At 41.3% G+C, this 27,312-nt stretch overlaps 2 protein-coding genes across 12 annotated transcripts in view; one reads left to right on the plus strand and one right to left on the minus strand.

Moving 5' to 3' along the window:
- The window catches only part of tns2a (tensin 2a), a 39,408-nt gene extending 25,352 nt beyond the window's left edge, over positions 1-14,056 (plus strand). For 2 of the 7 annotated variants that reach the window (XM_088356685.1, XM_088356726.1), the window contains exons 8-28: positions 187-237; positions 331-453; positions 1,154-1,218; positions 1,759-1,842; positions 2,044-2,156; positions 2,516-2,576; positions 3,136-3,211; positions 3,857-3,986; positions 4,703-4,768; positions 5,354-5,470; positions 5,893-7,422; positions 7,499-7,664; positions 8,398-9,557; positions 9,966-10,097; positions 10,277-10,372; positions 10,446-10,523; positions 10,662-10,739; positions 10,990-11,158; positions 11,491-11,559; positions 11,836-11,865; positions 12,561-14,056. In XM_088356685.1, coding sequence (XP_088212811.1) covers positions 187-237; positions 331-453; positions 1,154-1,218; positions 1,759-1,842; positions 2,044-2,156; positions 2,516-2,576; positions 3,136-3,211; positions 3,857-3,986; positions 4,703-4,768; positions 5,354-5,470; positions 5,893-7,422; positions 7,499-7,664; positions 8,398-9,557; positions 9,966-10,097; positions 10,277-10,372; positions 10,446-10,523; positions 10,662-10,739; positions 10,990-11,158; positions 11,491-11,559; positions 11,836-11,865; positions 12,561-12,699 — 4,533 coding nt within the window. In that variant the 3' untranslated portion in view covers positions 12,700-14,056. Of the gene's footprint in view, positions 1-186; positions 238-330; positions 454-1,153; positions 1,219-1,758; positions 1,843-2,043; positions 2,158-2,515; positions 2,577-2,901; positions 3,048-3,135; positions 3,212-3,856; positions 3,987-4,702; positions 4,769-5,353; positions 5,471-5,892; positions 7,423-7,498; positions 7,665-8,397; positions 9,558-9,965; positions 10,098-10,276; positions 10,373-10,445; positions 10,524-10,661; positions 10,740-10,989; positions 11,159-11,490; positions 11,560-11,835; positions 11,866-12,560 lie in introns of those variants that run through there. The other 5 variants (XM_088356696.1, XM_088356693.1, XM_088356706.1 and 2 more) reach the window with 5 other exon arrangements.
- Positions 14,057-14,118: 62 nt separating this feature from the next.
- Positions 14,119-17,807, minus strand: tmem106c (transmembrane protein 106C). Of its 5 annotated transcripts, none has more exons than XM_088356775.1 (8): positions 17,674-17,807; positions 17,062-17,323; positions 16,539-16,602; positions 16,297-16,456; positions 15,953-16,093; positions 15,807-15,856; positions 15,490-15,543; positions 14,119-14,980 (listed from the first exon to the last, which is right to left on the minus strand). In XM_088356775.1, exons 2-8 carry the CDS (start codon positions 17,273-17,275, stop codon positions 14,881-14,883), a joined length of 783 nt encoding a protein of 260 aa, XP_088212901.1. In that variant the 5' UTR covers positions 17,276-17,323; positions 17,674-17,807; the 3' UTR covers positions 14,119-14,880. The 5 variants fall into 5 exon arrangements, with proteins under 5 accessions (XP_088212901.1, XP_088212882.1, XP_088212889.1 ...); XM_088356756.1 differs by having other exon boundaries at positions 17,575-17,680; XM_088356763.1 differs by lacking the exon at positions 17,674-17,807 and adding an exon at positions 17,575-17,665 and having other exon boundaries at positions 17,062-17,346.
- Between the last annotated feature and the right edge of the window lie 9,505 nt (positions 17,808-27,312).

Raw genomic sequence — 27,312 nt, forward strand, 5'->3', positions numbered from 1 at the left:
ATCGGGTCGGCAGATATTTAGCATTTCATGGAACTTGCACAATACAATGACCTTCAACTTTACTTTTTTTCTTACTCACCTTATTTCGCTAGATTTGAGAAAATATTTGAAGAACATCTTAGATGATTGTATCGTGTTGAATTAATATCACATCGATCAATCAAGATTAGTTTTTTTCTATTTCAGCTCCTCAATCTCTCCGAAAGGCGCCATGATATGAGCAGACTAAATCCAAAGGTAGCGTTATGTGCTGCATTTCTCATTTCATCAACCTTTCTTCAAATCTCCTCCTCTCACACGATCCTTTCCTCCGGCTATGTCCTACAACAGGTTCATGACTTTGGCTGGCCTGACCTGCACGCTCCACCGCTGGACAAAATCTGCGCCATATGTAAGGCCATGGAGACGTGGCTGACCTCTGACCCCCATCACGTGGTGGTCCTGCACTGCAAGGTCAGAGTTCATGGGTTCACTATTTCAGACAGATGTTTTAGGCATTTCCCAGGTTTGAAAACGCACTGATGTACTCGTTTGAAACAATTCAATGTAGGGCAAAACATTTTCAAATTATGACGAGGAAGTTGGACCTAACCCTGTGCATACCACCATGCAAAGATTGTAACAAATATTTGGAGAAACGATAACTGCTCAGAGACGAGCAATAAGAAGGGTGCCCAAGCACTAAGCGGCTTGGCCAGAATGTTTATGGTTTCGATCAGGGAGAATTTAAATCCTGAACCCAGACCATATCTGTGATGTGCTGACCTTCCAGTAATTCACTCCCGGCTGTAAGTCACAGTGAAGATGGGAGTAAACAACTTCTTTGGGCAATGCAGAGCCCTTCACTGAGAACCGTGCTCTGACTAACAGGCTTAATTTGTGAGTGCAGTGCTGCAGCCTCCTTTCTGCTATCTGGAGGGGTCGCATTAGGAATTTGATGCTGGAATGTTCTTGGAATGCTTCAGGATGTTTGGAAAAGAAAATCATGGGGAGAGCTTGATAATTTCAGCGTAGTCACTCGAGTATGAGTCTGATTGCATGTTAAAAACCGTCAAAATAAACCTTTAACTACAAATGTCATGTACAAAACTTTCAAAATGAATGTCTTATACTATAAATATATCTTACATTGTTGTTGCTATTCCTCCTGCAGGGTAACAAAGGCAAAACAGGAGTGATCATTGCAGCCTACATGCACTATAGCAAGATCTCAGCAGGGTGAGTTTCTCAAACATCAACTTTGCTTTATAGTTCATCAAACCTAATCAAAAGTACATTTTCATTTGGTAGCTGTTGAATGGGAATGGAACCTATTCTGTCAAAAATGGTCATTGACCGTACAGACATTTTTTCAATACAAATTTTAGCATTGATAAGTATAAAAATAAGTTAATGTAATGACCTAAGGGTAATAAAACTCCCAAGCCCTAAATTTAATGACAAACAACAAAGCTGCAATTTGTGGGTGATTTCCCTTATGCATGTAAAGCTTTCCACAATGGGCAAAAACATAGCATTTCCATTCTGACCTCCCTGAGAAGTTTGATGAATTAAACCTTGTGGCTTTAGCACAGGAACACTGGAATCCTGTGGCCAGTGCCAGCTGTATCCTCTCCATGTCATTTCTGGCATGAAGAGTGTCTGGTGTGAGACCCATCATGGAAATTTTCAGTTGAAAGCGCATGTGCGTGTGTGTGTGTGTGTGTGTGTATGTGGGTGTGTGCGCACGGACGCTTATGTTCTTGCATTTCTGTACAGGGCGGACCAAGCTCTCAGTACTCTTGCCATGAGGAAGTTCTGTGAAGATAAGGTGTCCACTTCTCTCCAGCCATCCCAAAACAGGTAGACGATGAGGAAACAGAATCAGGGGTTGGGGGTGAAGTTTGTTTGAAGCTACGGGAGCTCTTATTCCCTTTGACTGTATTCTCTTTGCTCGCCCTGTACGTGGACAATTGATAATTGTTAATAAATTGTTCTCAGTTTCCGTCTTCTGATTCCTGTGAATACTTTCACTCATGCAAACATGTTTTACATCTCTCTCAGATATATCTATTACTTTGGAGGTCTTCTGTCAGGAGCCATCAAGATGAACAGCAGCCCACTCTTCCTACACCAAGTTCTCATCCCGTCACTCCCCAACTTCCAAGGAGAAGGAGGTTTGTTTTTACTTGCGTTGATAGCACTGCTACAGCTATGACAAGCGAGATTAAGAGCCAAGGTCTCCATCAGGTGAGATGGGCATGATCATGTTATGATTTGAGTTTGTCAGAGCCATGTCGTCCAGCAAATTTTAAAACGTGGTGTGCGGGAATGATGTATCAACAGGTCTTCCTGCTGAATCCCAGCAATGCTAACCACGTACACTGTCATAGTTGTTCACATTCAGCACATCACCCACACAGACACGAGTGTTTGTCTTTAATCTGATGATGAACTCCATCAGGATGGAAGAATGGCGGTCAGCACATTCCTCTGACTGCATGCTGATCATCTATCTGTCCAAATGTCTCTACAGGTTACTATCCCTTCCTAAAGATCTACCAGTCCATGCAGTTGGTCTACACTTCAGGCATATAGTGAGTGTCTTGGCAAAAAAATAATGTGAATATTTCTCTTATAGCGATACGTAGCACTAGTCTCTGTCTCTGAGTTAATTGCTGCTGGCTCTTGTTCTTTTCAATTCAATCAACAAACAAGTGAGCCAGCATTATGTTCAAATGTCACGGCCTTCCCTTCATTTCCATATGTAGGCAAGATCGAAATAATTCTAAAAAAACAATCAAACTCATTAATTTCTCATCTTTTGTCAGAATGCTCCACCAGATTCGATTCACTAGATGCTGTTCTTTCATACAGTTTTTCTTTCTTCTTTGTCCAGGAGCTTTGAGTTACCTAAATGGAGTATTTGGTGTCTATTATAGGAAAGGCATTTATTTCTACAAAAATATTGTAAAGTAAATGTCGAGCAGCGGATTAGTGGCACCACCTTTTTTTCCTGTGCACCACACGCCCTATGGTAAAAATGAAAAATTAAGCATCCGTTTGAGGTGAAGCATTAAGTCAACCCATCATTCAATTGTGACACAACATCGTCGCAAAGTCTACCATGTGTTGTTCTCCCTGTTTGGTCTACAGTGACCTTCAAGGAAGCGGGGGAAGGCGACTGTGCGTGACCATCGAACCAGCACTATTGCTCAAAGGGGACATCATGGTGAGTTCACGCTGAGAGGAAATGACAGAGAAACCAAGATGAAGTAGATACCGTGACATTATCAGAAACAAACATTTACTAAATATGGCAGTCCGTGGACTCCTGCCAATGCCAATGTATGGAAAACTAGTCGTAAACTAAACAGACCACCCCAGACTTAATTAGTTTTTCCTTCAGTAATGCAATACTATACGACCACTTAAAAGGTATTTTGGTTGTTCTTTTGGATTTTGGCTTCATCTATAAATATTTTCCTGCCAAAATGCCATTTACACATTATACAGAAAATATCTTGGATTTAGAAATTCTACCTCGTTAGCATTTCTTATTCCCGTCAAAATGAATTCTAAAACAAAACAAAATAAAATCCCAATTGAAGAAAAGCAGAGGCTTTTTTTTTTTCTGTAGATCATAAACAGCAGTCCCCACGTAATGGGAAAATACTGCCTCCTCATCACTTGTTTACCTCAATGTTCAATAAATGGCACCCCTGAATCTTGTGATCAAATCAGGCATAACAGATTTATTGTCAAGATGTGTTTTGTCTCTATTGTGAAAGGGCAAAATAATACGTTTTCAACCATGTGCTGTACTGTGCTTACTGTACTTGCATGCGTTGGCCTCACCCTCTGCTGGTCCCTGCAGGTCAAATGTTACCACCGACGAGCCCAAAGTGCTGACAGGGACAATGTGTTCAGGCTCCAGTTCCACACTTGCACCATCCATGGAGCCCAGCTATGGTTTGGCAAAGGAGAATTGGACGAAGCTTGTACAGGTACCATCATCACTAGGGGTGCAACGGTACATGGCAAAATACTGAACATTTAGGTCCGCTTTGCACGGGACAATGTGCCTTATACGCAGGATTTCGGTACTTCATTTTACACAGATGCATTTACAGGCCATCGTGTATGTGTATGTGCCAGTTAGGGGCTCTTGGTTTGGGTTAGAAGGGGTTAGAGTTAGGTTTAGTGTAAGGGATCAAGGGTTAGGGGCTAGTGGTTCGGGTTAGGCGTTAGGGTTTAAAGTGTCGAAATCATTATTAATTACATTAATCCCAGACTGTTGTACCGTTGCACCCCTAATGAGTACTGTATATTAGAAACTGTTAGCAGAGTTCACTTGGGGTCTTCCACTACCAAACAATTTCTCAGTTTCAACAGTTCTCCGATTGCGTTTGTTCAGCATAGAACAATACAGAAATTGTTTGGTAAGGGTAGACCCCAGGTTACAGTCAATGAAGTGTCACAGATGTACTTAAATACACTTTTGTGGTTTTATGCAACTGAGAACACATCTGTGGAAGATATTAGTTCGTACTAGAGGAAACAATTGAATTACAGCCTACTGTCAACATTTATGGTATTATGAGGGGATATGATCTACTGTGAATGTTCTGATGTTGTGTCGATGATATGAATCGCTAATCTTCGTGGTCTTTATGGCTCTATCTTTGCAGTTATGCATGTTTTTCCTGTTTTTCTCCCCTAGATGAACGTTTTCCATTGGATGCTACAGTGGAGTTTGTCTTTTCCTCTGGACCTGAGAAGATCAAAGGTCAGTCCACTCATTGACATAATAATCTCCAGTTCATCTTTGACTCAGAATCACAAGACAAATCAATATCAGTGTCAAAGCCAAACAGGCACCTCAAATAATATTGGAAGATTATATTAGCAAAGCATTACGTGCGGAATCAAGTCATTCTCAGCGGATAAAAAAAAAAAGAACAGCTGACCTTCCCAACCCACACCACATCAAAAGTTCCTCTTCATGCTCAAGTACTACCCTGTTTGTTGTCATAGTTAACTGCAATTTCTTGCCATATTAGCACATTTGGGGGACTGTTTAATTCAGATCTTCATAGTAACATTTGTCAAAGTCAAAGTCAAAGTCAAAGTCAGCTTTATTTGGAACAGGAAACTAGAACTTGACAGATTTTTCTACTGCGGGACATTTAATCACGATGGTTATTATTATCATTGGCAGATGAGTAAATTGTATGACATTGTGGCAATGTATCTTTACTTTCCACTCCAGCCCCCCCCCACCCCCCTGCCCCTTTTTAATACTAACTCCTTACTGCATATGGCAATATCTACTGACTCAATGTTTAAACTAAAGTGTTACATCTCTCCACAGGTCGTGAGTACCACAAAAATGACCCAGCTGTCACTGTCGATTACAACACTGCTGACCCTGTAGTTCGCTGGGATTCTTACGAAAACTTGAACCAGCGATACCAGGACAGTCTTGAGGGTAAAAGATATTTAAAGGCCAACTTAAAGTGCTATTTCTACCGAATGCTGAGAAATGGTGTCTACAATAGTGCAAGACATTCAAGTTAAGAGTTTGTCCATTAACAAATATCAAGATGCAAAATTACAACTTAGATTTTCCTCTCAATTCACTTGACAGCTGGCAAACGTTTATACGTACATATCTGGTAGCAGCTCCTACACAACTAAAGTGGAATAGCGCCGAATGTATGATGTGAGCACTCAAGTCAATACTATCACTTGGCTTGTAGTGGACTTAAATAGTTGATTCTGACTTTTACCAACACATAGAGCATGACTTAGATTTAGACTCAACTTTATTTATCACTTGGGATTACTCCTTCAGGTTCCAATAGTTTATACTTTATGAGTAATAAACCAAGTGCTGTGTTTCTGTCACAGATATTGCCCACACAAGAGGTCCTCTCGATGGCAGTCTCTATGCGCAGATAAAGAAGCGACGGGGTCCAGGTTCTGGCTCTCTTTCTTCAACCAATGGCAGCAGCCCTGGAGCAGAGGATAGACCCGATCAATTCCTCTCTCATCGCTCTGATTCCGCTCTTTCGGCACACTCTAGCCCTTTCATCCAATCCTCCATCCATCCCGATCTCCATGAAGAGACATTACGTCCACCGCCTCCGACCAGGCAAGAACGAGAGGAGCTTGAGCGTCTTCTTGGAGGCATTGAGGGAAGGAGGGATGCCGAGCGAGAGACGGCCATTCTGGATGACGGTGATTCGTCACCTTCAGAACAAACCGGGACGCTGAGGCTCAGCCGGTCCTGTTCCTGCCGAGATGGATACAGGTCCCAGCACTGCGCAGAACCCGGGTGTGACCGCACCCTCCTAATGCCAAACGGTTACTGCCTTGACCGAGCTCCTGGTACCAATGGGCACCATGGCGCGACTCCTCCCATTTCCAACTCAGCTGCTCCTCCCTCTCACATGGACCTGTGCCAGCACTACAGTCCACACCCCCACCAGTCTCTCCCACCACCAGACTTGGTGTGGGATCGCCAGAGCAACCAGCAACACTGCCTGCACCGCTCCTGCTCGGAAGCTACCTCGTCACGTCATCTCTGCCCCTACCCTTCACTTGACCTCCACAATCATTCTCATTATCCGCTGTCTGCACCAGCTCGCCTCTGCTGCCGAGAGGATGATTACAGTCCCTACCATCTTCCTCCTCTTGCTCACAGCCACCACCATCCCCACCCTCACCACCCCAAGTCCTCCACCAGCCCACCCTATCAAGAAGTAATGCTAATGGAAGGTCTGCCGTCCCCTGTCTGCTCTTGCAGGGACTGCGGCATCAGGAGAGAAGAGGCGTCAGCAGCCTATCACAGCCTGAGGCTTGATCGGGGCAACGCCTATCACTGGGACAGAGAGGCTGAGCTTCAACAGACGGGGCTACGAAGACCCAGGGAGGCAGAATTAGCTCGAGGAGGATCAGAGAGTCATTGGGAGAGGCGTGGCCGAGAGTTCTCCCTTCCTTGGGAGCGAGACAGAGAGGCGGAGCTCCAATGGGAGAGGGAGAGAGAGGCGGATTATTGGCACAAGAGGGATACCATGGCCTCCTATGGGCCACAGGGTCACAATCTCCCTGCCTTCAACTTTGACCCTTTGCCATCATGTCATCCTGCCTATCCAGAGGCGTCGCGGTCCCATGCTCATTCCCACCTTGACCTCAAGTACAGCAGCAGTAGCAGCGGCTACCAAACACCCCGGCAGGCGTGCCCCTGCTCACCGTACCAGCCGTCGCCATCTGAAAGCAGGGGCTACGCCTCAGGCTACCAGTCTGAGTCCACTTCGCCGTTGCCACCTGCGTCCTCCATGATGGGGCCCTGTAGCCATAGCAACGGGTCATCTGAACACAATCACACTCACCACCGTCACCATCGAGACACACAACACAACTCTGACTCAAACACTGGTGAGACACCCTTTTCAGTTAGCACATTATTTTATTGCTGTTTTATTTATTGCGACCGAATTTTGTCATTGTGTAGATGTCATTCGTAACTCTGGTGCAAGCGTGGGCTGGAGGGACCACATCACCAATGGCTCCTTTAAAAGGGGTCACAGAGAGCGACACGGTGCGTGTTCTACTCCATCAGACATGTCTGGACCATCCACTCCCGTCCATACCAGCAGTCCTCTACGTACACAGGAAAGGTATTATCCTGATTCAATAGAGTTTCTGTGATGACAAAATCCAAGACAGTGTATGATTGCAAATATTGAGTTGTTTTTATTCAAACAACAAGCACTCAGATAAACGGAATCCTATATTACTAACCTTTCATCACACTCCTTTCACGTTTCTGTGTCAACTATGTAGGAACAGTTTTGGGAAGCCCCTTCTCATGAATTAAATTTAAATAGCTTCCAAATGTATTGTCTGGATTGGGTCCAGTTGAAACTTGATCCACATGTTAACTTCTGAACTTGCCGGGCGAGTTCATATTATACAATTTTAGTATTCTTTGAAAAATCCGTTTTAACAATCCAAACATATAGAGACAAATGTAGAGACAATGAAAAAATCCTTGGTGGATTTGAAACATATTCCCTCATTAATCTTGGATTGCAAATTTCTCATTTTACAGAAATGTTTGATTCCAAAAATGTGCCCTTCTCAGCTCCAGCACAACAAAAAAGGTGTTAAACGTCTGAGCAAAAAGATGTTAAAATTGTTGCTGCAACTCGATGGTTTTGTACACATTGACAATCCTCTTCCATAGATTTGTGACTAAGCAATCTCAAATGTATCCTGACATTTGCACTTAGATTTAAAATGAAGCGTTAAAGTTTGTGTTGTGATGAACATTTGTCCCGATATTTATACTTAAGAATATGTTGATGATAATGTTCAACATTAATAATTATGCATATACGTACATTTTAGTCCCAGTCCAGGGAGAGAGTACGGGATCCGGAAAACAGTCACCAATGACCACGAGGCATCACAGCCCCAGGATGGGCACCACTCTTCTGGTAACGTCATCCCGGAGTCCACGGAGATCTCCAGAAGCACCTCACCAATGAAAAGCCAACCGTCAAACACAACCTCACTCACTCAAACAACCACACACAACCACTGCACTGCACCAACTGTTCCATCTTCGACAACAACCGCCCCGCCGCAGCAGCACTGTAACCACGGTGCACCATCATCAACACAAAACACTTGTTTGGACTCTGTGACGACAACCGCGTCAAACCAGGTATCCCTCCACCCCTCTTCATCTGCACTGCAAACCTCACTTGCACCAGCCCACCACCCCCAACAACCCACTTTGGATACCTCCCATCCGTCTGAGGCTGCCACGGTGCCTTCCCCATCGACTCAGGCGGTGTGTCACCCTCCAAGCCAGACCCAGGCCACCAACTCGGTAGCCAGTCCCTCGTCGCAGGTTAATGGATGCTCTTCCCCAACTAGGAGTTCTCTCCCTGAAGCCTTCAAACATAGCAGCAGCTGTACAACTTCCCACACAATGCCAACCCCTGCACCGTCTTCAATCCTGTCCACATCCAACGACACGGAGGGATCCCCCGTTTCAGATAGCCCCGTTCCCGGCTTTGCCACTCTGGGTAGGAAGTTGATGATCAGCGGCTCTGACCTCCACAATCACAACCACATTCCTGTCCAGCACGGACCCCCTCACCATCCCTACCCAGGAAATGAGCACAATCCAGCTATAGACATCAATAAGAGGCACTACAACTCCTCTCACCCCCCACAACTTCATCAAATATCCGTCTCCAACTATTCCACCATCTCCATCCCGCTTCCTCACCCACAGCCGCCCCTACCGGAGAAACGCCACGCTCAACCCTGGTCACCCACTGAAGAAGCGCAGGCTCCGAAAGCAAGTGTGAGCCACTCTGGCAACACTCAGCATCAGCACCATGTCACCTTCTCACCAACTGTAGGGGAAATTGCGCCTAGTGAACACCAAAGTGATGTTGGGTCTGAGGAGCATGAGATTGGAAACAGAGTCAGTGTGAAGTTTGTCCAGGACAGTTCAAGGTTCTGGTATAAGCCAGGCATCTCTAGAGAACAAGGTAAGTTTCGAAACTCCACAGAGGACCCTCTGAGGACCAACACATTGCATTCTGAGAAGTTCATCAAACAATTAAGATTTTTCTCATAAAAAAGAAATAGGAACTAGTCCCAATCACACTACCTTTGTTGACTGGACAGGCAATATTTTAAAGAAGAAATCTTATGCATATATAGTTCTGTTTCACTTGAATAGTCACTATCCATTCAGCCCCGTTCCACAAGTGCAGTGGGCTTTGGTTACCATGTTAACCAGAATACCATCAGGGACTTACAAATAGCAGCTACTTCTGGAGCAGCTAATTCTGTGTTTTCTGACATTTAGGAAATGTTTAAAATGAACAAAATTGCTATGGTGTGACACTCCCTATATCAAAATTTTAACATTTTTTGGTTCTGCTTGATTGTAGCAATTGTTGCTTTGAAAGAGAGAGAGCCCGGGACCTTTCTGATCAGGGATAGTAATTCCTTCCAAGGGGCCTACGGCCTGGCACTGAAGGTGGCAACACCTCCTCCTAATGTCAGCCAGCATAGCAGCAAAGGTAATGAATAAATACATGTACACTGCTCACTTATCCCACAACATCACAAGCCATCCCACCAGACCCGCCTCTTTGAGGCACATTCATGTCTAACGCACCGATAAAACAATATGTTTCGAAATTAAGATTTGATTTTATAAACATTTTAGGCCTATCATTTATTTCCTCTGTTGTGACAGCAGGCGACCCTCTGGAACATTTGGTGAGGCACTTCCTCATAGAAACAGGCCCTCGAGGAGTCAAGATTAAAGGCTGTCAGAACGAGCCCTACTTTGGTAGGCCTTTTTCTCAAGGAAAAATACTTTCAATACCATATGTGAAGAGTCAACATGAGATTTTAATTTTTAGGGAGTCTTTCTGCATTAGTATATCAACACTCCATCACACCCATCTCTTTGCCCTGTGCTCTGAAGATCCTTGAAAAAGGTCAGCATTCATGCATTCATCACATCTATTGCTTGTGTAATAAACATGTCATGAAATTAATTGAAATAAAATAAAAATATTTCAAGTGTGTATATTGCTTAATTTGTATTGAATAATTGTTTTTCTGCATGTTGTCAGATCTGATAGGAGATGTGCCAGAGGTTCAGCCTGTTAGTAACATCAGCACTGCCGCTGACCTGCTCAAACAAGGAGCAGGTGAGTTGACCGATCTCCACATAAACTACAAGTAATACACTTACAGGAAGTTAAAATGTGGACCAATAAAACTATTTCGTGTTAATATTACTGATTACAGTCGTGACTTTGGAGTTTCATTTTTTACGTGATCAAGCTCGTGACTTTCCAATTAATATTATACCCATCTCTAAATGTAAAAACGGGAGAAACAAATTCCCTGCAAGGTGCGTCCACTGTGTTTTCACTCATGTTGCTTCTCATCCCTCAGCCTGTAACGTCCTCTACCTGAACTCCGTGGAAACTGAGTCTCTGACTGGCCCTCAGGCCATTGCCAAAGCAACAGATGCCACACTTGGTCGCAACCCGCGTTCCGTTGCCACCGTTGTCCAGTTCAAAGTGACGTCGCAGGGCATCACACTGACTGACAGCCAGCGCAGGTACAAAATGTCACGAAATATCTTATATCCTTAGAATATTTCATTTTAATATTAACTTGGATTACTTATATGCCTCCTGGCAAGGGTTATGTAGAGAGGTATGACAGGTGTAGTATCTGAACCGCTATCTGAAATTTCCCTCATCAATTTTATCACACCCGAAGTCTGCTGTCATAGGCTCTGGTCACCCTCAATCATAATGAGAAGTGCTAAAGGAAATGGATGGATGGATGAATAACGTCAATTAAATTAGCCAGTGACTTGTTTGATTTCCAGTGCATTAAGCCATATCCTCAAATTTCTTCATTGATGTTCTGTTTGTCATGTTCTAGGGTTTTCTTCCGCAGACATTATGCAGTGAACAGCGTAACCTTCAGTAGCCTTGACCCAAAGGACAGGAGGTGGGCCAGCCAAAGATTGTTATTGTCTAGCTGCAGTTAGTACTGAAACTAACAGAAAATCCGCCGATTGCACCCTGGATCACTTGGCTGCATCTGTTGCTGTGATCCTTGCATGGTTTTATGTGCAATGCTGGATTTGAGCGCTTTTATGCATGAGTGTGTGTGTGTGTGTGTGTGTGTGCGTGTGTGTGTGTGTGTGTGCGTGTGCGCGTGTATTGGTGTGTGTGAGCATGCTGCCTGCAGCTGCCTGAGCCTGCTCTCTTTCTCTTTGAATAGGTGGACTAACTCAGACAACACAACTGTTAAGTAAGTGCTCTGCTGTTTGTTTGGTTACTGGCGTGACAAAGCATGTATGCTTCCTTATAAATGTAAATGATAAGGACCAGGATAGCCTGCAAATAAATACAGCCTAAGTAATGCAAAAATACTGATTACCCAATTTTACTAGCTGGTGTGCTTTCTTTGCTAGCCTGGGCAAACTCACCCTGTCTCATGCTACACTTCAATACCTCTGTAGAGGAAGTGTAACTTCTTTTCATTTACTTCATATTTGCAGCATGTAGGTATGCTTTCCTAGGCAGCAAATAAAAAAGCATTCATATGAAAACGTCTGAAATGATATTTAAAGGGAATCGAAATTGTATGTCTCAATATTTTTGTCCATTTTGGTGTATCAGAGTAGCGGCTGCATGGTATCAAGTAAAACTCTAAGGTGTTTTATTGATCAAGCAAGCACATTTTTTTGGTACGGCTTTTTAATTCACGTGTGCCATGTTCGTTATAATCTGTACAGTATTTCTCAGTTTTATAGCGACACAGTTACAGTACCCCCAGCAACAATATGACTGATTACTCTCATTAGATTGTTATTTGATGAGCAGGGATGGAAACCACATTTCTAATTATTGGACAGAAAAAGTTTAGGAAACCCTTGGTGTGATTGATGAAATCAGTTGACCAAATCCTTACTGGCTTGTGCACTTCATAATCCTCTCCCCCAGAGTTTTCGGTTTCGTAGCCAAGAAACCGGGCAGCTTGGCGGAGAACGTCTGCCACCTGTTTGCCGAGCTGGACCCGGAACAACCAGCCTGTGCCATCGTCAACTTCATCAACAAGGTCATGTTGTCACAGCGCCGGTAGAGAGGAACTGCTTTTGTTGTGAGCTTGAGTCCTAACCCCTGTGTTGGGATTCGCTCGTGAAGGAGCTAATCGGACTCGAGGGCATGTGACATTTTTTCACCAAAATGAAGTATACTGTATCTCGATTCCAAAGGGCCGAGTAACCTGCAAAAGCATTTGATCTGAAGCACCTTGCAATTCTAAACAAACAAACAAACAAACAAACAAACAAACAAACAAACAAACAAACAAACACACCTCAGAGGAACTGTTACAAAAAGACCAAAACACACATGCTCCAATATTGAAAGTTCTACTTGATCAGCGCCTGGCATCACTAAAATAACAGTCTATTCGCTCACCATGGCAACGCAAAGCAGCCCAGATAACCCGCTGAGATGCCATGTGGGATTCAATGGATCACATCAAAGTCTGTCATTGCTAAATTCTCTAGGTGCCGATATACTGAAAAATCCAGAGATGATGAAGTAAGGTCAGAAGTTGTAATTCATACTTTTTGGCTACAATTACCAATTTATGTTTTGTACAGTCCAGTACATTCTAGGACAGAAACACCATATGTAAACAACTAGTTATTGAAATTTGCATAATTGGATTATGCTGCAAGTTGAAAACCGAATGAATCAGCTGTGTGAGACCAGACAGGGTCTAACTAGATGATTTGTAGCGTCACAAACTTTAAATACGTCCCAGCTGACATTTAAAATCTAAAGACCAAAGATCTGATAAGGTCTAGTGTCACGTCACATATGAACAGTAACTCACATGATCATTAACGACAATCTTGTTACGTTCCCCCAACTCATAAATCGTTGGTGACATGTTTGAGACTGCTGAGCATTAACAAGAATGTTAACTTTTTAACCGTGCGAGTCGGAGGCAGTTTGAAAGTATTTCGGCGACCAAGTGTCGTTAATTAAAGTAACGCAAGTGAAGCAGGAAAAGGAGACGTGAGGAAGAACGTACAGTGTTATCGTACTCTTGATGTATTGAAGATTATTTTCACATGGAGGCCAAAAATGTACTTAACCAAAGATGAAGCACTCTTGTATGAATTAATAAGCTTTTTATCCAGCTATATTTTTGTACTTAACTTCTCCTTGTAGGTCTGCTATGCATTTATTTTAGCGTGTTGCCTTCATAAAAAAACAAAACATTATGTTTATTACAGCGATAATATATTGTGGTCTCTGTATGATATCGCCATGTCAAGCACTATATTATGTAGTAATATATTTTCACATGCAGCTATAGGACCATGTATGAGACATAACAAAAGGAAAGTTTTGTCTGAAAAGGATATTCTGCTCTTTTGTATTCAGAAAATAGAATAAAGTGATAATGTGGTACCTTACAATCTTGTGCCACTGGTTATTTTAGTTTGTGGTGCAGGGTTGTGGAAAAAAAGAGTGAAGAAAGTTTACATTATTAGTTTTTATTCACATTTCCTTTAATGCTTCTTTAGCCTTACAACACAGTCATTATTTTATAATATCTGCTAAAATATATTAGTCAGAGAAAGCATAATTGTACAAATAACTTCAAAACACAACAACAGACAACTAGAAATCTTTACAGAGATTCTGATCAGCAAGAAAGGATTCAAGTCAAACATGCATACAGATTCCCTCTCCAGTGTGATTGGCTCATACCGTTGTATACACTTGCGTCATCCAAAAACCGTTCAAACGCAGGAGTGTAGCTTCACTTTTTCCTAATCAAAAATATTCATGTGCACGATAGGTGACAAATTTATTTAGGCTTCATTACAGAATGCAGCAGGAGTAACCTTTGTAGCCATACACAGAATTTCCAAGGCACTTTTGCTTTGCAATAAAGTTTGCCCTTGAAACTGCAAGCCCACTCCTTTTTTTACAAAAAGGTCTAGTTAAACATAGTTTGCAACAAAATTTTCTGTCAATGGCACAGTGTTTAATGTAGCAGCAAAAATAATAAGTAATTACATGCTCCCTTAAAAAGCTTATATGTGGCTACGACACTGCGAGTGCTTTGACAGAGGTTTGAAAATGCTTTCTGGTACCTGAATCCTTTAAATAAAAATCAACACGTAGCCTTCATTAGGAAGCTGCTCAATTCAAGAGGCAGTTTGGTCCTCAAACCAGATATTGTGCAACCTTTGACCCACACTTCAGAGAACATTGCTACCCATTGCTGTAGTAACTAGACTTGGCTGGAGGGCACAAAGGCACAGTCGACGTAGTGATACGCTTCCAGGCTGTTTTGAGATGTTCGCACCAGGTGTGATGTTTTCACGGAGGTTCTGAAAACACAGGCAAGAATGGAAGACACACAGCTATCATGCTAGGACACAACCATTATTTTTACTCCCCAACTGTGCCTTCTAAGTTATGTGAACAGCACTTTGACCGATATATTATGAAATGTTTGTTTATTGTGATGTCAAAGAGGATAAATATGATGATTATTTAACCAGAACAAAGGTAGTGCATGTCTATACTGGCCTCTCACTATTATGTTAGCCAGTTAAGTCATCAATAATATTCAATTAATGTGAACGTACACAACAAACACTTTTGTACCCTTGTTACGAAAGCCGATTACAATTGCTTGTAATAATGATGGTGACAGATTAAGTCAATTTCCATATTTTATATATATAAAGAACTTAAATCTAAATGCAAAAAAAAAAGGAGGCTAATACCATTCCGGACTGGATTGTGTTTCCACTGTTGTAATATTTCTGAGACGTTTCTGTGATTAAGGGCTATATAAATAAACTTAGTTTAACCTGAATGTAGACATACTTACTGCATAAAAACAAGGATCTTGTGGACCTTGATACTGTGCATGGTGCAGAAGGCACTGAAAAGATACACGAAGACAATTTGATTAATTTAATAAAACTAAAATGAAAGCATGATCTGTATTTTTAACTGATGCAGGCAGCACTTTGTCATCAAGCCCTCAAATTACACGAGTCATTTTATTCACGAGTGTAAAATAACTAAGTTTCCTTTTTGCATTCTTCAAATCAGAGCATTTGCGAACTCAGTAAGCATTTTTGTGAGAAAAAAAAAAAACTTTAAATGAGAAACACTTCTAATATCCCTCAACCTGACACTTACTAGACATACGGTGCACTGTTGCCAATCTCCACGCTGACCGTGAAGTTCACCTGTACAACGATGAAGCAGAGTAAAATCCAGCAGGCAGAGAGAGGAAGGATTTCATAGCCACATAGTATGTCGGCTATGTCTTCATGACAACGTACCTGACGCTCACTAAGCGGTGAAATGGTGGTGGCAACATTAAGCTGATGCATACCGATCACCTTCTTCATGTAGAGCACCTGGCAGTTGATACTCTGCACCAGCACTGAGAAAAAGTTTGGGTTGCTGATGTTCAGTGTGCTCTGAAAGGGAGATCGAATGAGTTGAGTACGAATGAGTTACACTTGACAACTGTAAAGAGAACCCTGGAATACACTGAAAAAGTCTGGTTAATTTGCATAATTGGCAGAATAACCAAAGGATAAGCAGAGCTGTAGTGTTATCGCAGATTAGCACTAGCAATTTGTTTAAGTGGTCAGGGCATGCAGTGCGATGGAGCACACACCGTCAAGTTCATCTGGACATTGTAGGTCGTGGGTTCAAAGTGCACCTTCACAGCATGTATCCCATCATCCAGCACAATCACCGATCGCGGGAAAAGGAAGAACGCCACCAGCATGGAGGCAAGGAAACACAGCACGACGGACAGGACCACGTAGAGTTTGCTGTGATGATGACGGTTTGTACGTTAGGTTAGAACACAAACGTGACATGCTGGGTATTGATGTGCGTGCACTCATGACTTACGTTCTTTGAGGCTGAAGCCTTTGGTCACTATATGGAATCAATGCAACCAGTTCATTGACTTGACCTATTGGGGGAGAGACAATCTCTCATGCAAAATGCTAAAAACAGTAAATTGCATTGACTTAATAAACTGCTGTTTCCCAGATGGGCTGCAAATCTTTTAACTTCTCCATGAGACTGGTCGGTTGGGCAAGAAAAAGGGGGGGGGGGGGGGGGGGGGGGGGACTGGGCACCAATGCTCATGTGAGAGGCGCACAGTAGGGAACCTAGATCTGCAGAGTCAGCTCAAATAGTGGAGCCCACAGTTCACTGCAAACAGGGTGAAGGTGCATTTAGACGATGCACACAACTGCCAGCATAAGTGAAGTCAGTTGACGCTCCAAGTGTGTTTTCCAACACAGGGGATAAAAATAGTTAAAAAATCGTATTCTTGCAAATAATAAGCGGAAGTCACATCAACAACTCAAGTATGCTAACAACTCGTATGCAAAGGCGAATCTGACATGCCACCCGTTTTACTAACCCGATGGTATGCGTCCACTTCCTTGACAAGCTGGGCAAGTTATGCTGTCTCTGCCGGTGAATTCCACGTAAGGAAATTGGGCGATATCTTCCCTCCTGACAAGTCCATCCAATGAGTCATCGTCGGATTCTTTCTGGGTCTCCTCGCCCTGCCGCCCGGGGGTCTTCAGCCTTTCCCGCAGAACAGACAGTCCGCGAGAGAAAGCGCTCCCCATGGCGGACAGCTTGCCTCCGCTGTCAATGCCTGGTTTGTGTCTCTTCGTCTGCAGGTTGGTGACAACGAGATCTTTGTTCACAAACGACAACATGTGTAAGGTTTCATTGCTTTAAGGGTACTGCGGAATTAAGAGTAGATAGCTGCAACCTGTCAACCACCATCAGGACATGAGCGGTCAATCAGACACAAATCAAACGTCGCAAAAAAAAAAAAAATCGCAGTCAATCAAACACTAATCGCCAACTATAATGTTTACTAACTACACCGGTAAGAAGTGTAAACAATCAAAGCGTCTACCCTCTCAGTTTGATTCCATCACAGCACCAGCACAACAGAGCATTCGAGCCGTTTCCGGCAATTTCATTTTGTCATGGTGCTTTCATGTAACTTACGTACGTTTGCCAATTGTCAGTCATCCATTGTTTGGCGTCCTGACGTTTCCAGTGCCGTGACGTCTTGTTTTTAAGACAGCCTCATGAACAACGTGGACGTGTGTAGTGGATGTTACCATATTTAATTTATAGATATGATAACAGCTTGCATGAGCCTCTTTAAACAGTTGTAGAAATCACTTCGTTAAACTTGAACGTTGCCATTTGAGATGTTCGATACCAGTTGTTTTAAGACCGATACCTTTACGAGTATTCGCTCGTCAGGCTCACCGATACTAGGTTCCGATACCGTTAGTTCTTTTGATATACGTACAGTAATCCCTCGCTATATCATGGTTCATCTTTCACGGCCTCGCTGCTTCACGGATGTTTTTCCACAGTGCATTGTGTTATGGCTTCAGATAAAAAATACACTACAGAGCGGAGTCAAGCCGCAGAAGCCCACTATATAGTACGTAATGCTGATTAAAATAATTATTTTACTGTAGTTATCTGGAAGAAAATGTTTACTTCTCTTTGTTAAACAAATGCTTGGGCCTGAAAACAAGTTTTGTCCTTTGGTTTCAATGTTATACCTTCAGAATAATGGTGAAAATAAAGGTTTCTATTTCACGGATTTCACCTATCACGGGTTCTTTTCAGACTGTAACCCCAGCAAAATATAGAGGGATTACTGTACTTTGTAAAACATGATAAAAAAATGTGAAAAGACATTCTTTATGATACAGATGATGATTCGTTGATGTGCCTCAGTATGGTGCCAAGAACTGCCAGAATGGACTTATAGTGGTTATAATACAATTAATACAATTCCTCATCTGCTGCTTCTCGATGTGATGGGTTAGTCGCCTACTTTCCACAAAACTATTATGCTTCTATTTCATAAATGTGGCAACAAATGTACAAAACAGAGAAATGTATCTTCCCTGACCAGGATTTTGCAATCCTAAACTTCTACCTTAGAACTGCCCCTTGACTAATCAACATTGAATTAATTTGATTACATATTCTATTTAATAATTGTCATCATAACAATTGTAAATAATGAATTTTATAAATGTAATGAATGGTTGTTTGAACTTGTGGATGAAGTCCCTTACATATTTTACACACACGTTTGATTAAAAATGAGATGTGACCATTGACCACAGAGCACAAAGTTTTGCATACTCCTGGCATACGTTTGAATATTTAGAAGATGCTACTTCCTACCATTCAAGATGCAATAACCATGCACAAATGTTTATAGAAACAGCATGCATTGTTTCTCTAAATGGGTGCCAGAGAGAGACAGAGAGAGAGAGAGAGAGAGAGAGAGAGAGAGAGAGAGAGAGAGAGAGAGAGAGAGAGAGAGAGAGCGATAATCAGCACAAGGGGGCAGTGTCTGCAAAGAAATTCAACATTATAAACTATATGCATGCATTTTACGTAATTAGGTATACACAAAAGGATGTGCTTAATGTCACAATTAAAATTATATATATATATATATATTTATATATTTATATATATATATATATTTATATATACACACACACTCACACACACACACGCACACACATAATTTATTTTCATTTAACTGTTTTGCCATTTTATGCAGTTTTGGTCATAGAGTGCACTCACATTCACAGCGTTTGTCTGTGTGTCTGTGCATGCGAGAGAGTGAAGCATGTGGGGAAAGTACAAATACAAATGTGTTTTATAGCTCTCGACAAATAGCCTTCACAGTAGCGTTATTTAGGTTATTTAGTAGACTGAAAGGGCAACGTTGTCAAGCTTGTCTGACCGGAGTGGAATACTGTCCACTTGCCAGTATAGTAGCAGAGTTGAAAGTCTCTTGCAGTTCAGAGTTATTGAGCCAAAGCAAATATTTTAAATGAGAAAAATGTCTCCACTAAGCAAAACTGTTGCAAGTATACATACTGAAATTGTGAAAACGAGGAGTCATTATTGACAACTTTGCAAAAATATGTTTTTAAAGGCCCACAACTTGAAATGGAGGTGGAAATGTGTTTTGCCACAACAACGGTGATGGCAAAAGACAAAAAATGCAATGATGACCACAAAAGACCAAAATACTGTAATGTAGGAAATTAGTCCACAGTACTGGTACTTAAATAAATTACAATGTTAAAGTTATAGTATACACGATAATTTCACCCAGCAAATGCTAATGTAAATAGCATGTAACTTGAAAGATTGCAGCAACCACAAAGCATACTCCGTATAAGTAGTCCAGTTTTTTTTTCATCTTACTTTTCCAGCAGTATGCTGCTGAATTTTTAGGAGAACTCACTGGTGTGTAAGTAAGCAGCAGGCGTGTCAGACACATGGAGCTTGGAAAGAAGATGAATGGACATAAATCACTGTTTTGGCAGCAGGCTTTCTGTGTGCGTGTGGATATTTTCCACTGTGGTTTTCACCCTGTCATTTTTCCCTGAGCAGTGTTGAAGTTGTGTGTGGAGACTAAATTTAACACAAACATTCGCTTGCAAAACGTAAAACAGATTAAAATGTTGTGGTGACAAAGCTGCCCTCATCACATCACAATTAAATTCTTCTCAAGTTAACATCTGCTAGTTCATTTGTATAGACGGTGTTTTTTTTGTTTTGTTTTTTTAATTACAGTGACGATGTAATGGAAACCTGATGATGTGTTGGACTGGTTGAGCCAATGAACGAGTGAAGAGACGCCATGTCACTTCTCAATAAATCCGTTTGAACGTGTGCTTCCTCAGTGTGGTTTCCTGGAACCTTTTCAGATATTTAGATCAACCAAACCGCAGTTGGTCCCCCTCAGCCAACCGGGCTTTACAGTGAAAGAACCTTATTGTCTACTGCCTGTCTGCAAACATTCAGAACAAGTGACTCAGTGAATGAGTTTTTATAAAACTTTGGAAGAATTTTTCAGGACATTTGCATGGACCTTCCAACTTAGGGAAAATTGCACGCAAATACATACACAGAGTTCTTAACATTACAACTTTTTCATTGTTATGGTTGCAATGATACAGAATTCACAAATAACTTGCAGACTTTGCCAAATCATGTTTACTCATCTTAAACATGAACAATTTCACTTCTCTTACTAAACTGTCAGGTAAATGCTCGAGTTAGCGTGATCTTTACATCATGCTCTGCAATTATGGAATTATGTTATGTAACACTCACTTTATTCATGTTCTTTTTTTCCACAGTCCCACAGTTGGCAGGCCCAGAGCTTAACTCACATTAAACCTTTCACATCCTTCCAGTCCGGGAGACTTTGCAAAGAAGTTGAAAAGTATTGATCATTAGACAATTACACGAATAGTTCCTACTCAGTGATGGTCTTTATATGTGCCCTAGCTTGCGACTGACTGGTGACCAGTCTTACTTTGGCCTGAAGTCAGCTGAGATAGGGTCCAGCAACCCACGACCCTATGAGTTTTGTCCCCGGAAGTATCACTTGAATTTCAAACTAGGCATGTGCCAAGTAATTTTGACCAATCAGAATCGGCCTTTCAGCTTTGCGGGATGCATTGTAAAATCTAGGCAAATACTTTGAGATAATAAATTTAAAACCAGATGTTTCCTGTACCACTCACTGATGGGACTGTTATTTAATGTACCACAGAACATGCCATTACATAACTAGCACCCCTGCTTCTCTTGCATAAACAAAACAAAATCTGATTTATGGTTGCATAAAAGAAAATAAAAACAAAAAGGTCTTGCACAGATGACCAGTACAGCCATAAATGCAAGCTTCTAAATTATAATGAACTGTCACGTTATACTGTATGTGATTTCTTGTTAGCATTGAGATGTACCAGTGAGTTTAACAAAGATAACGTCGAGTAACAGGGCTTCTTATCATTTGAAAGTGATTCTTTTGGTAAACTAAAACGCATTCATCTTCTATATTTTACACTTCAGCCACATTCTCTATGTATATATATTTAACAACTAGTTGTTTAGAGTTTGTTTATTCTCCATGCATGCAGTGTTTCATGTTTTTTTTCTACTTGTCCTTCTACACCAATCTTAAAGCAGTAATCTGTAAAAGTTTGACATTTACTCTGTCTGTCTGAACTCCACAATGCTGATGTAGCTTTGGGAAGATTTCCTACAGAGCTGCTACTTGTTTGCCTTTTCATTGGGCTCTGAATGAAGCAGTTCAAGCAAGAGCACCGGAAATCACTCCAATGAACAGCTGCTACCGTTGAATCAGCTCTTATCACACACAGCACGCTCACCCTCCTTTCTGCTGTGATTTTTGCCTCCCTCCAACTTTGTTGGTCCCTCCTTTTTTCCCCATATTGTTTCTCTACACGCAAATGGCTCGCATGAGATCTTTCAGCAGTCCAACTCACAGCAATTTCTGTTTGGTTTATTTTCTGCATAAAATGAAAAGAAGGCTCAGCGGGGTGACATTTCAGACTCTTGCATGTAAAAACGTCAAATGTTGACTAGCCTAAATGTAATCTTTGAGCAAAAAAGAAAATATCAAGCCGGTAAGAAGTCTGTAATAAAATCATCTACTTATTGGATTACATCACCTGAACATACACAAAAGAGATAATAATCTTTGGAGATTATGGTTTCATCCTGTGATGTCATAGAATGTAGATGCTGGGATGAACAATATTTTGGAAACAGTTCTCAAACATTCCTGTGTCACTCGGTCACTGACTAATATTCTTCTATATGTTAGCTTTCGACAAGCATCCTTGTTTTTCACCATTTCCGCATTAATGGAAGCCTGCCAAGTGCCAATTTGAGGATTTAAAGAGAGGAGTGACTATCCACTTGAGTGAAAACACAGCCAACATGGTATTTCCTTTCTTTGTTTTGCAGTCCCATCTAGCTGATTTGAAAGTGGATTGAACAGCACACATCTCTTTAACAAACCAAATAGTTGAACTGATATTTTTCAGATCTACTGTAGATGACATTTTGGAACAGGAGCAAACTAAATATGAGCTTATTGCTTGGATGACGCATCATCGCGTGGGGCTCTCCTCTCTGCTCATATAAGGAAGACTTGTCAGTAACTGAAGTGAGATCAGTTCAGGATATAGTGGGGAAGGCGGGGGACATCTCCCAAGAGACATACCAGATTAGGTGAAGAAGTCAGGGGAAAACATTGCATGGGTGAAAAAAATACAAACAAAACAGAAGATTCCTTTATACTGAGCTCATAGGGAGTCTCCCGTACATAGACTCAGCCTTTTCTCTTGAGAGGTTGACCCTAAAGACCAAAGAAGGACCAGTCCGCCTATTAGCATGCTTACGTAAGAGCTCAGTTTCTTGGCAAAGACCAAAAGTATTTCAGGAACAGTCTCTTCCCTTTTCCCTGTTTGACTTCATCACCGTCTTCTTGAAGCTGCTTTTCATCAAAAGAAGGAAGGGCTTATTTACTCGGTCGACCGGTGTAGATAATTGGATTCTGTTCTACAGCACATACTGTGACTCCTCTGCCGATCTATCTGCTCTCGCTCTCATGTCAAGGTTTGTTAATGTTTGTAAGCACTGATCAAATAATGCATCTTTCCGCATAGCTGCGTGACACGGTAAATTGGTTAGTCATTACACAAACAGGAGAGGTCTCATCAATATTATCACTTTCAAAGGTTGGCTGGGTTGAGCTTCAACTACTACTTTTAGTTACGTCACCGCGTTTTCCAAGTAACCAGTAGTGACCCTTAAGTGGCATTTTGCAACAATTTACCGATACTAAATAAAAGCAAGCTTCCAGTAGCTGTTATGTGGCCGAAAGGCCTTCTTTGGTCATGTCACTGTGATCGAAAGCCAAATAAGTCTGCCAGACTGGAAGCTACATTGCTGCTGCTTGGCCGACCTCTGGCAACATTCTACTGACACGCAGACGATAGAAGTACATTCTGAGCCTGGAGATTAAAATGAAATTCTCTAACAATGGAATCATCTTTCTTTTCCGACAATTCTTTTCTGTTAATTATACTTTTTTTTTCATTGAGTGTAATGTCTTGTACTTCCTTGTTGGATCTCAAACACTAGAGGGAGTGAAGGGCTAATAACTGGCGCTTGAATGCAATGTGTCAGTAATTGAGAGAAAATCCAGTGAGGGGAAAGATTGTTTCCTTCTTGGGCTCTTTGAGATCCAGAAGTATATCCTGTTTAACACTTTACTGTCGAAAAGAACTCAAGAGTACAATGGCTCTTACTAGTAGGCAACTTGTACATTCAAACACACAAACGATCTGGCTAATACGTCAATTTTAAAACTTTAAATTTGCCCATCACTGCACTAAACATTAACCTCCTTATATGAATCCTAAACTCATTATTTGCTTCAGTCTATCATAGTCTGTCACGTTCTCGCTGTCACTGCATAACCATGGCAACTAGGTAAACACACTGCAACATGATCCCTGAGGGACATTTCACCCCTATATGGGCAGAATGATTTACTGCAGGTATGTTCTCTCTTTCTACTTTGAGCAACCACCCTAAACTCGTCAAAACAATTTGCTGGTGACAATTCTTCCAAGAGGATAAATGGTTTCACAGAGGATATATCTTCCGGATAGAATGAGAGTGGGAGAGGGTGGAATTCCAAATTTGATCTCTAATCTGCCTCAACCAACAAATCGCAAAGCCTCATCATAGCAGACCTCTTGAGTGGTGACATTTTGAGCGGCAGTGTGAACACCATAGCTGCACACCAGGTGCCAAATAATACGACCATGAAAAGACTAAATCCAAGCATTGGGATTCGGATACACAGGCAACAATGTAAAGTAGAACTCAGTAGTGCAAGTACAATACTGGAAGACGAGATCTGTTCCCATTCCTGACATAATTTGTAATTTCCTACTATGTTTTACTCCAAAGCATCTGGAATGAATTCCAAATTGGCTTGAGGGCATGTGGCGGCCAAGCATCTCAACATGTCACAGCTTTCAAATGAAATTCCAGGATCCCCTGATATTTCACCTAACATCATAATGTTATTAGTTTAGTACTCTGGTAAACAAAGCAAAATTGATAACATTGCTATCAGCAATTTTGTTCAGTGAAATTCCGCTTATTCAAGATTTGCTATTGTTTCATAATAAAAAATGTTTTTGTTAAAATATTATTATTATATGATGAATAATGAAAAGTAGTCATTGGAGTCAAGGGATTATGGTCAAATGATTCATCTTGATTTTTGTCGGGATGGTGAAACTTGGGTTTACTTGGGTTGTTAGTTATGCAGGGTCTTCACGATAAATGCATGTACAAATGCATTTTTTAAAAACTCAAATTATATGAAAGCCATTTATACTGTGTTTTATATGTGGTATAAAACTATCAACATGGGCAATTAGAAACACAGTTTTGACATGTCAACTACTCAGGGTTTTCCACGCTTCGCTTCAAGACTTAGTCCCTATTCCCTGCGAATAGTAGGAGTTTACTCTACTTTTGACGTTTTTAAATATAATAAAATCTTTTCAAAGTTGTAAAACAAAGGCAAGCTTAAGTAAATAAAAAAATAATAAATAAAAATATAAATCAAATTACAACCCAACATTTTTTGGAGGGAGGGGTATGTCTTTACCCCAAAATATTGTGATTTTAACTTGTTGATGGTGGCGGAGTGCCCCCCACACCTCCCACTAGCTCCACCAGTGGTTGCCAACAGATACACAGGGTGGATTTTTCTCAACTCACCACCTCTCTCTGCTGGATTGGTAGGGTCCCTGGCCCTAACTAACAAGTGAACTGACGGAATGACTGATAAATTAACAAATTCAAACCAACTCATCACCGCATAGCCTTTTACCTCATCTGATTAGTAGTGGTAATGAGACTTTGAAATAGTTTCAAGTCTCCAGCTGCACACAAACGAGTGCGCAATGAATCGGGGGTTTTGGCACATTGCTCAAGGGCACCTTGTCATCACCTAGGAGCTGGCATCTCTCAGCAGTCTCCCTCTGTCTGTTTTTGTGCCATAGCTTAGATGCCCAACGACTTGAGTTCACATAGTCCCACCCGATTTCTCACTCTCTTTGTAGTTCACTAAAAATGTGTCAAGATTGTGTTACAGAAACTTTTTGTTCTCATACACTAAAGGAATATGTGACGCAGTGGTGTAAGATATCTGTTTTTTTTTCCCTTTGAACCATTTTTGTTTATGAGTCACCTTCCTGGACCAGTTGTTGTTTTGACAGAGGTCAAGCTAAAATTTGGAGCAATTTAACAGCAGACTCTCCCTTCCTGTGATGCAATTCCTTTTTTCCAAGTCAATTTCCCATACACTATATTTAGAGAGTGTGGAAAACTGCTTCCATGTTACAGCAACTCAGGTAGATAACAATCAAGTTTATTTAATGTACCTAAAATAGAATATAACTAGAACATCTATAGACTTTGATGTAGAATTATGGGGGAAAATATTGGGATACGCTTCACAAAGTTGTTCATTGTGAATCTACGTTAAATCCCCTTGGCGTTCGACCTCTAAATTGTTTTCTTATTCTAAACAATACATTCCTATAGAAAATGATTGACACTGAATTAATGGTCAAAGTGACACCATCATTAAACCTTTAATTAACAACTGTATAATCTTAACAAAAACAATCAATCAAACAGTAATCCTTTGGTGATGTGTGGTGAAAAGAAGCGAGGGATTTGTCATCACACATCTTCTCTTTTCTATCATTGGTACGCTTCTGTGGCGACACTACAAAAACACAAAATAAAGTCCAATGACATACTTGCAGGCCCTATATTTACGAAATACGATGACACCCTCCACAGACATCTATCGACACAGCTCAGAATGTGCCTGCATGTACATTGATCAAATCCACCTAAATTGCATTACATCACTTGTGCAACAATTTAGACCTGCTTTTAGCCAGTCTAAATATGAGTCTACTGTGCTTTCTCACCAAAGTATCAGGAGAGCCAGGGTAATGTAACCGAATCGTTTTAGTGCATTCCAATTTGGAGGTTCCACAAAATACCCTCCCGGAACTCAAATGCTGAACTCCTTTACCCATCTGTTGCAACATGTCGTGGCTGTTGACAGTATGGGAATTACATCTTATTGGACAAATTTTAGGTGACGTAAAGTTTCACATCAAATGAATTGTATAGATCAAATCAAGTCAAATAGATTGTATAGATCTTATTTATCTCTAGAAAGAAAAATACATGTTCTCCTTTGAATAGAGTGGGCACGTATTTAATGGTTGTATCCACTGAAACTTCTGAAAAAGATGTTTGGTGAGCCCAGGTGCTCAACAACCACATTCCAGAATGGCAGCCAAATATCCTGTCCTATTGTTTTGCCATGACAGGCAGACAGACAAAAGCCGATTACCTTGGAGATCCAGGTTTAGAGGACCAAGACCAAGGCCAAGCTCAGAATATCTATATCAAAAGAAATATTATGTTAGGTTGCTGTATAGTGCAAAACTTTAAGATTTAATCATTCACTATGGTCCTTTGCTTTGCTACAAATTAGTCACTCATTTAAAGAGTGCTACAGTTAATGACTGAATAGATGACCCTTGTTCACTCCATCATAAATTGTATACTTGCTTCATCTTGGATTTGTTATCGAAGTATTTTTAGCAGAGGAAAGATTGTAATCGTTTTACTGCTTAAAGCTTGCCACTTT

Source organism: Syngnathus floridae, chromosome 2 (assembly GCF_059516105.1).
Source record: "Syngnathus floridae isolate MCC-2025c chromosome 2, RoL_Sflo_1.0, whole genome shotgun sequence".
NCBI classification, from domain to species: Eukaryota; Metazoa; Chordata; class Actinopteri; order Syngnathiformes; family Syngnathidae; genus Syngnathus; species Syngnathus floridae.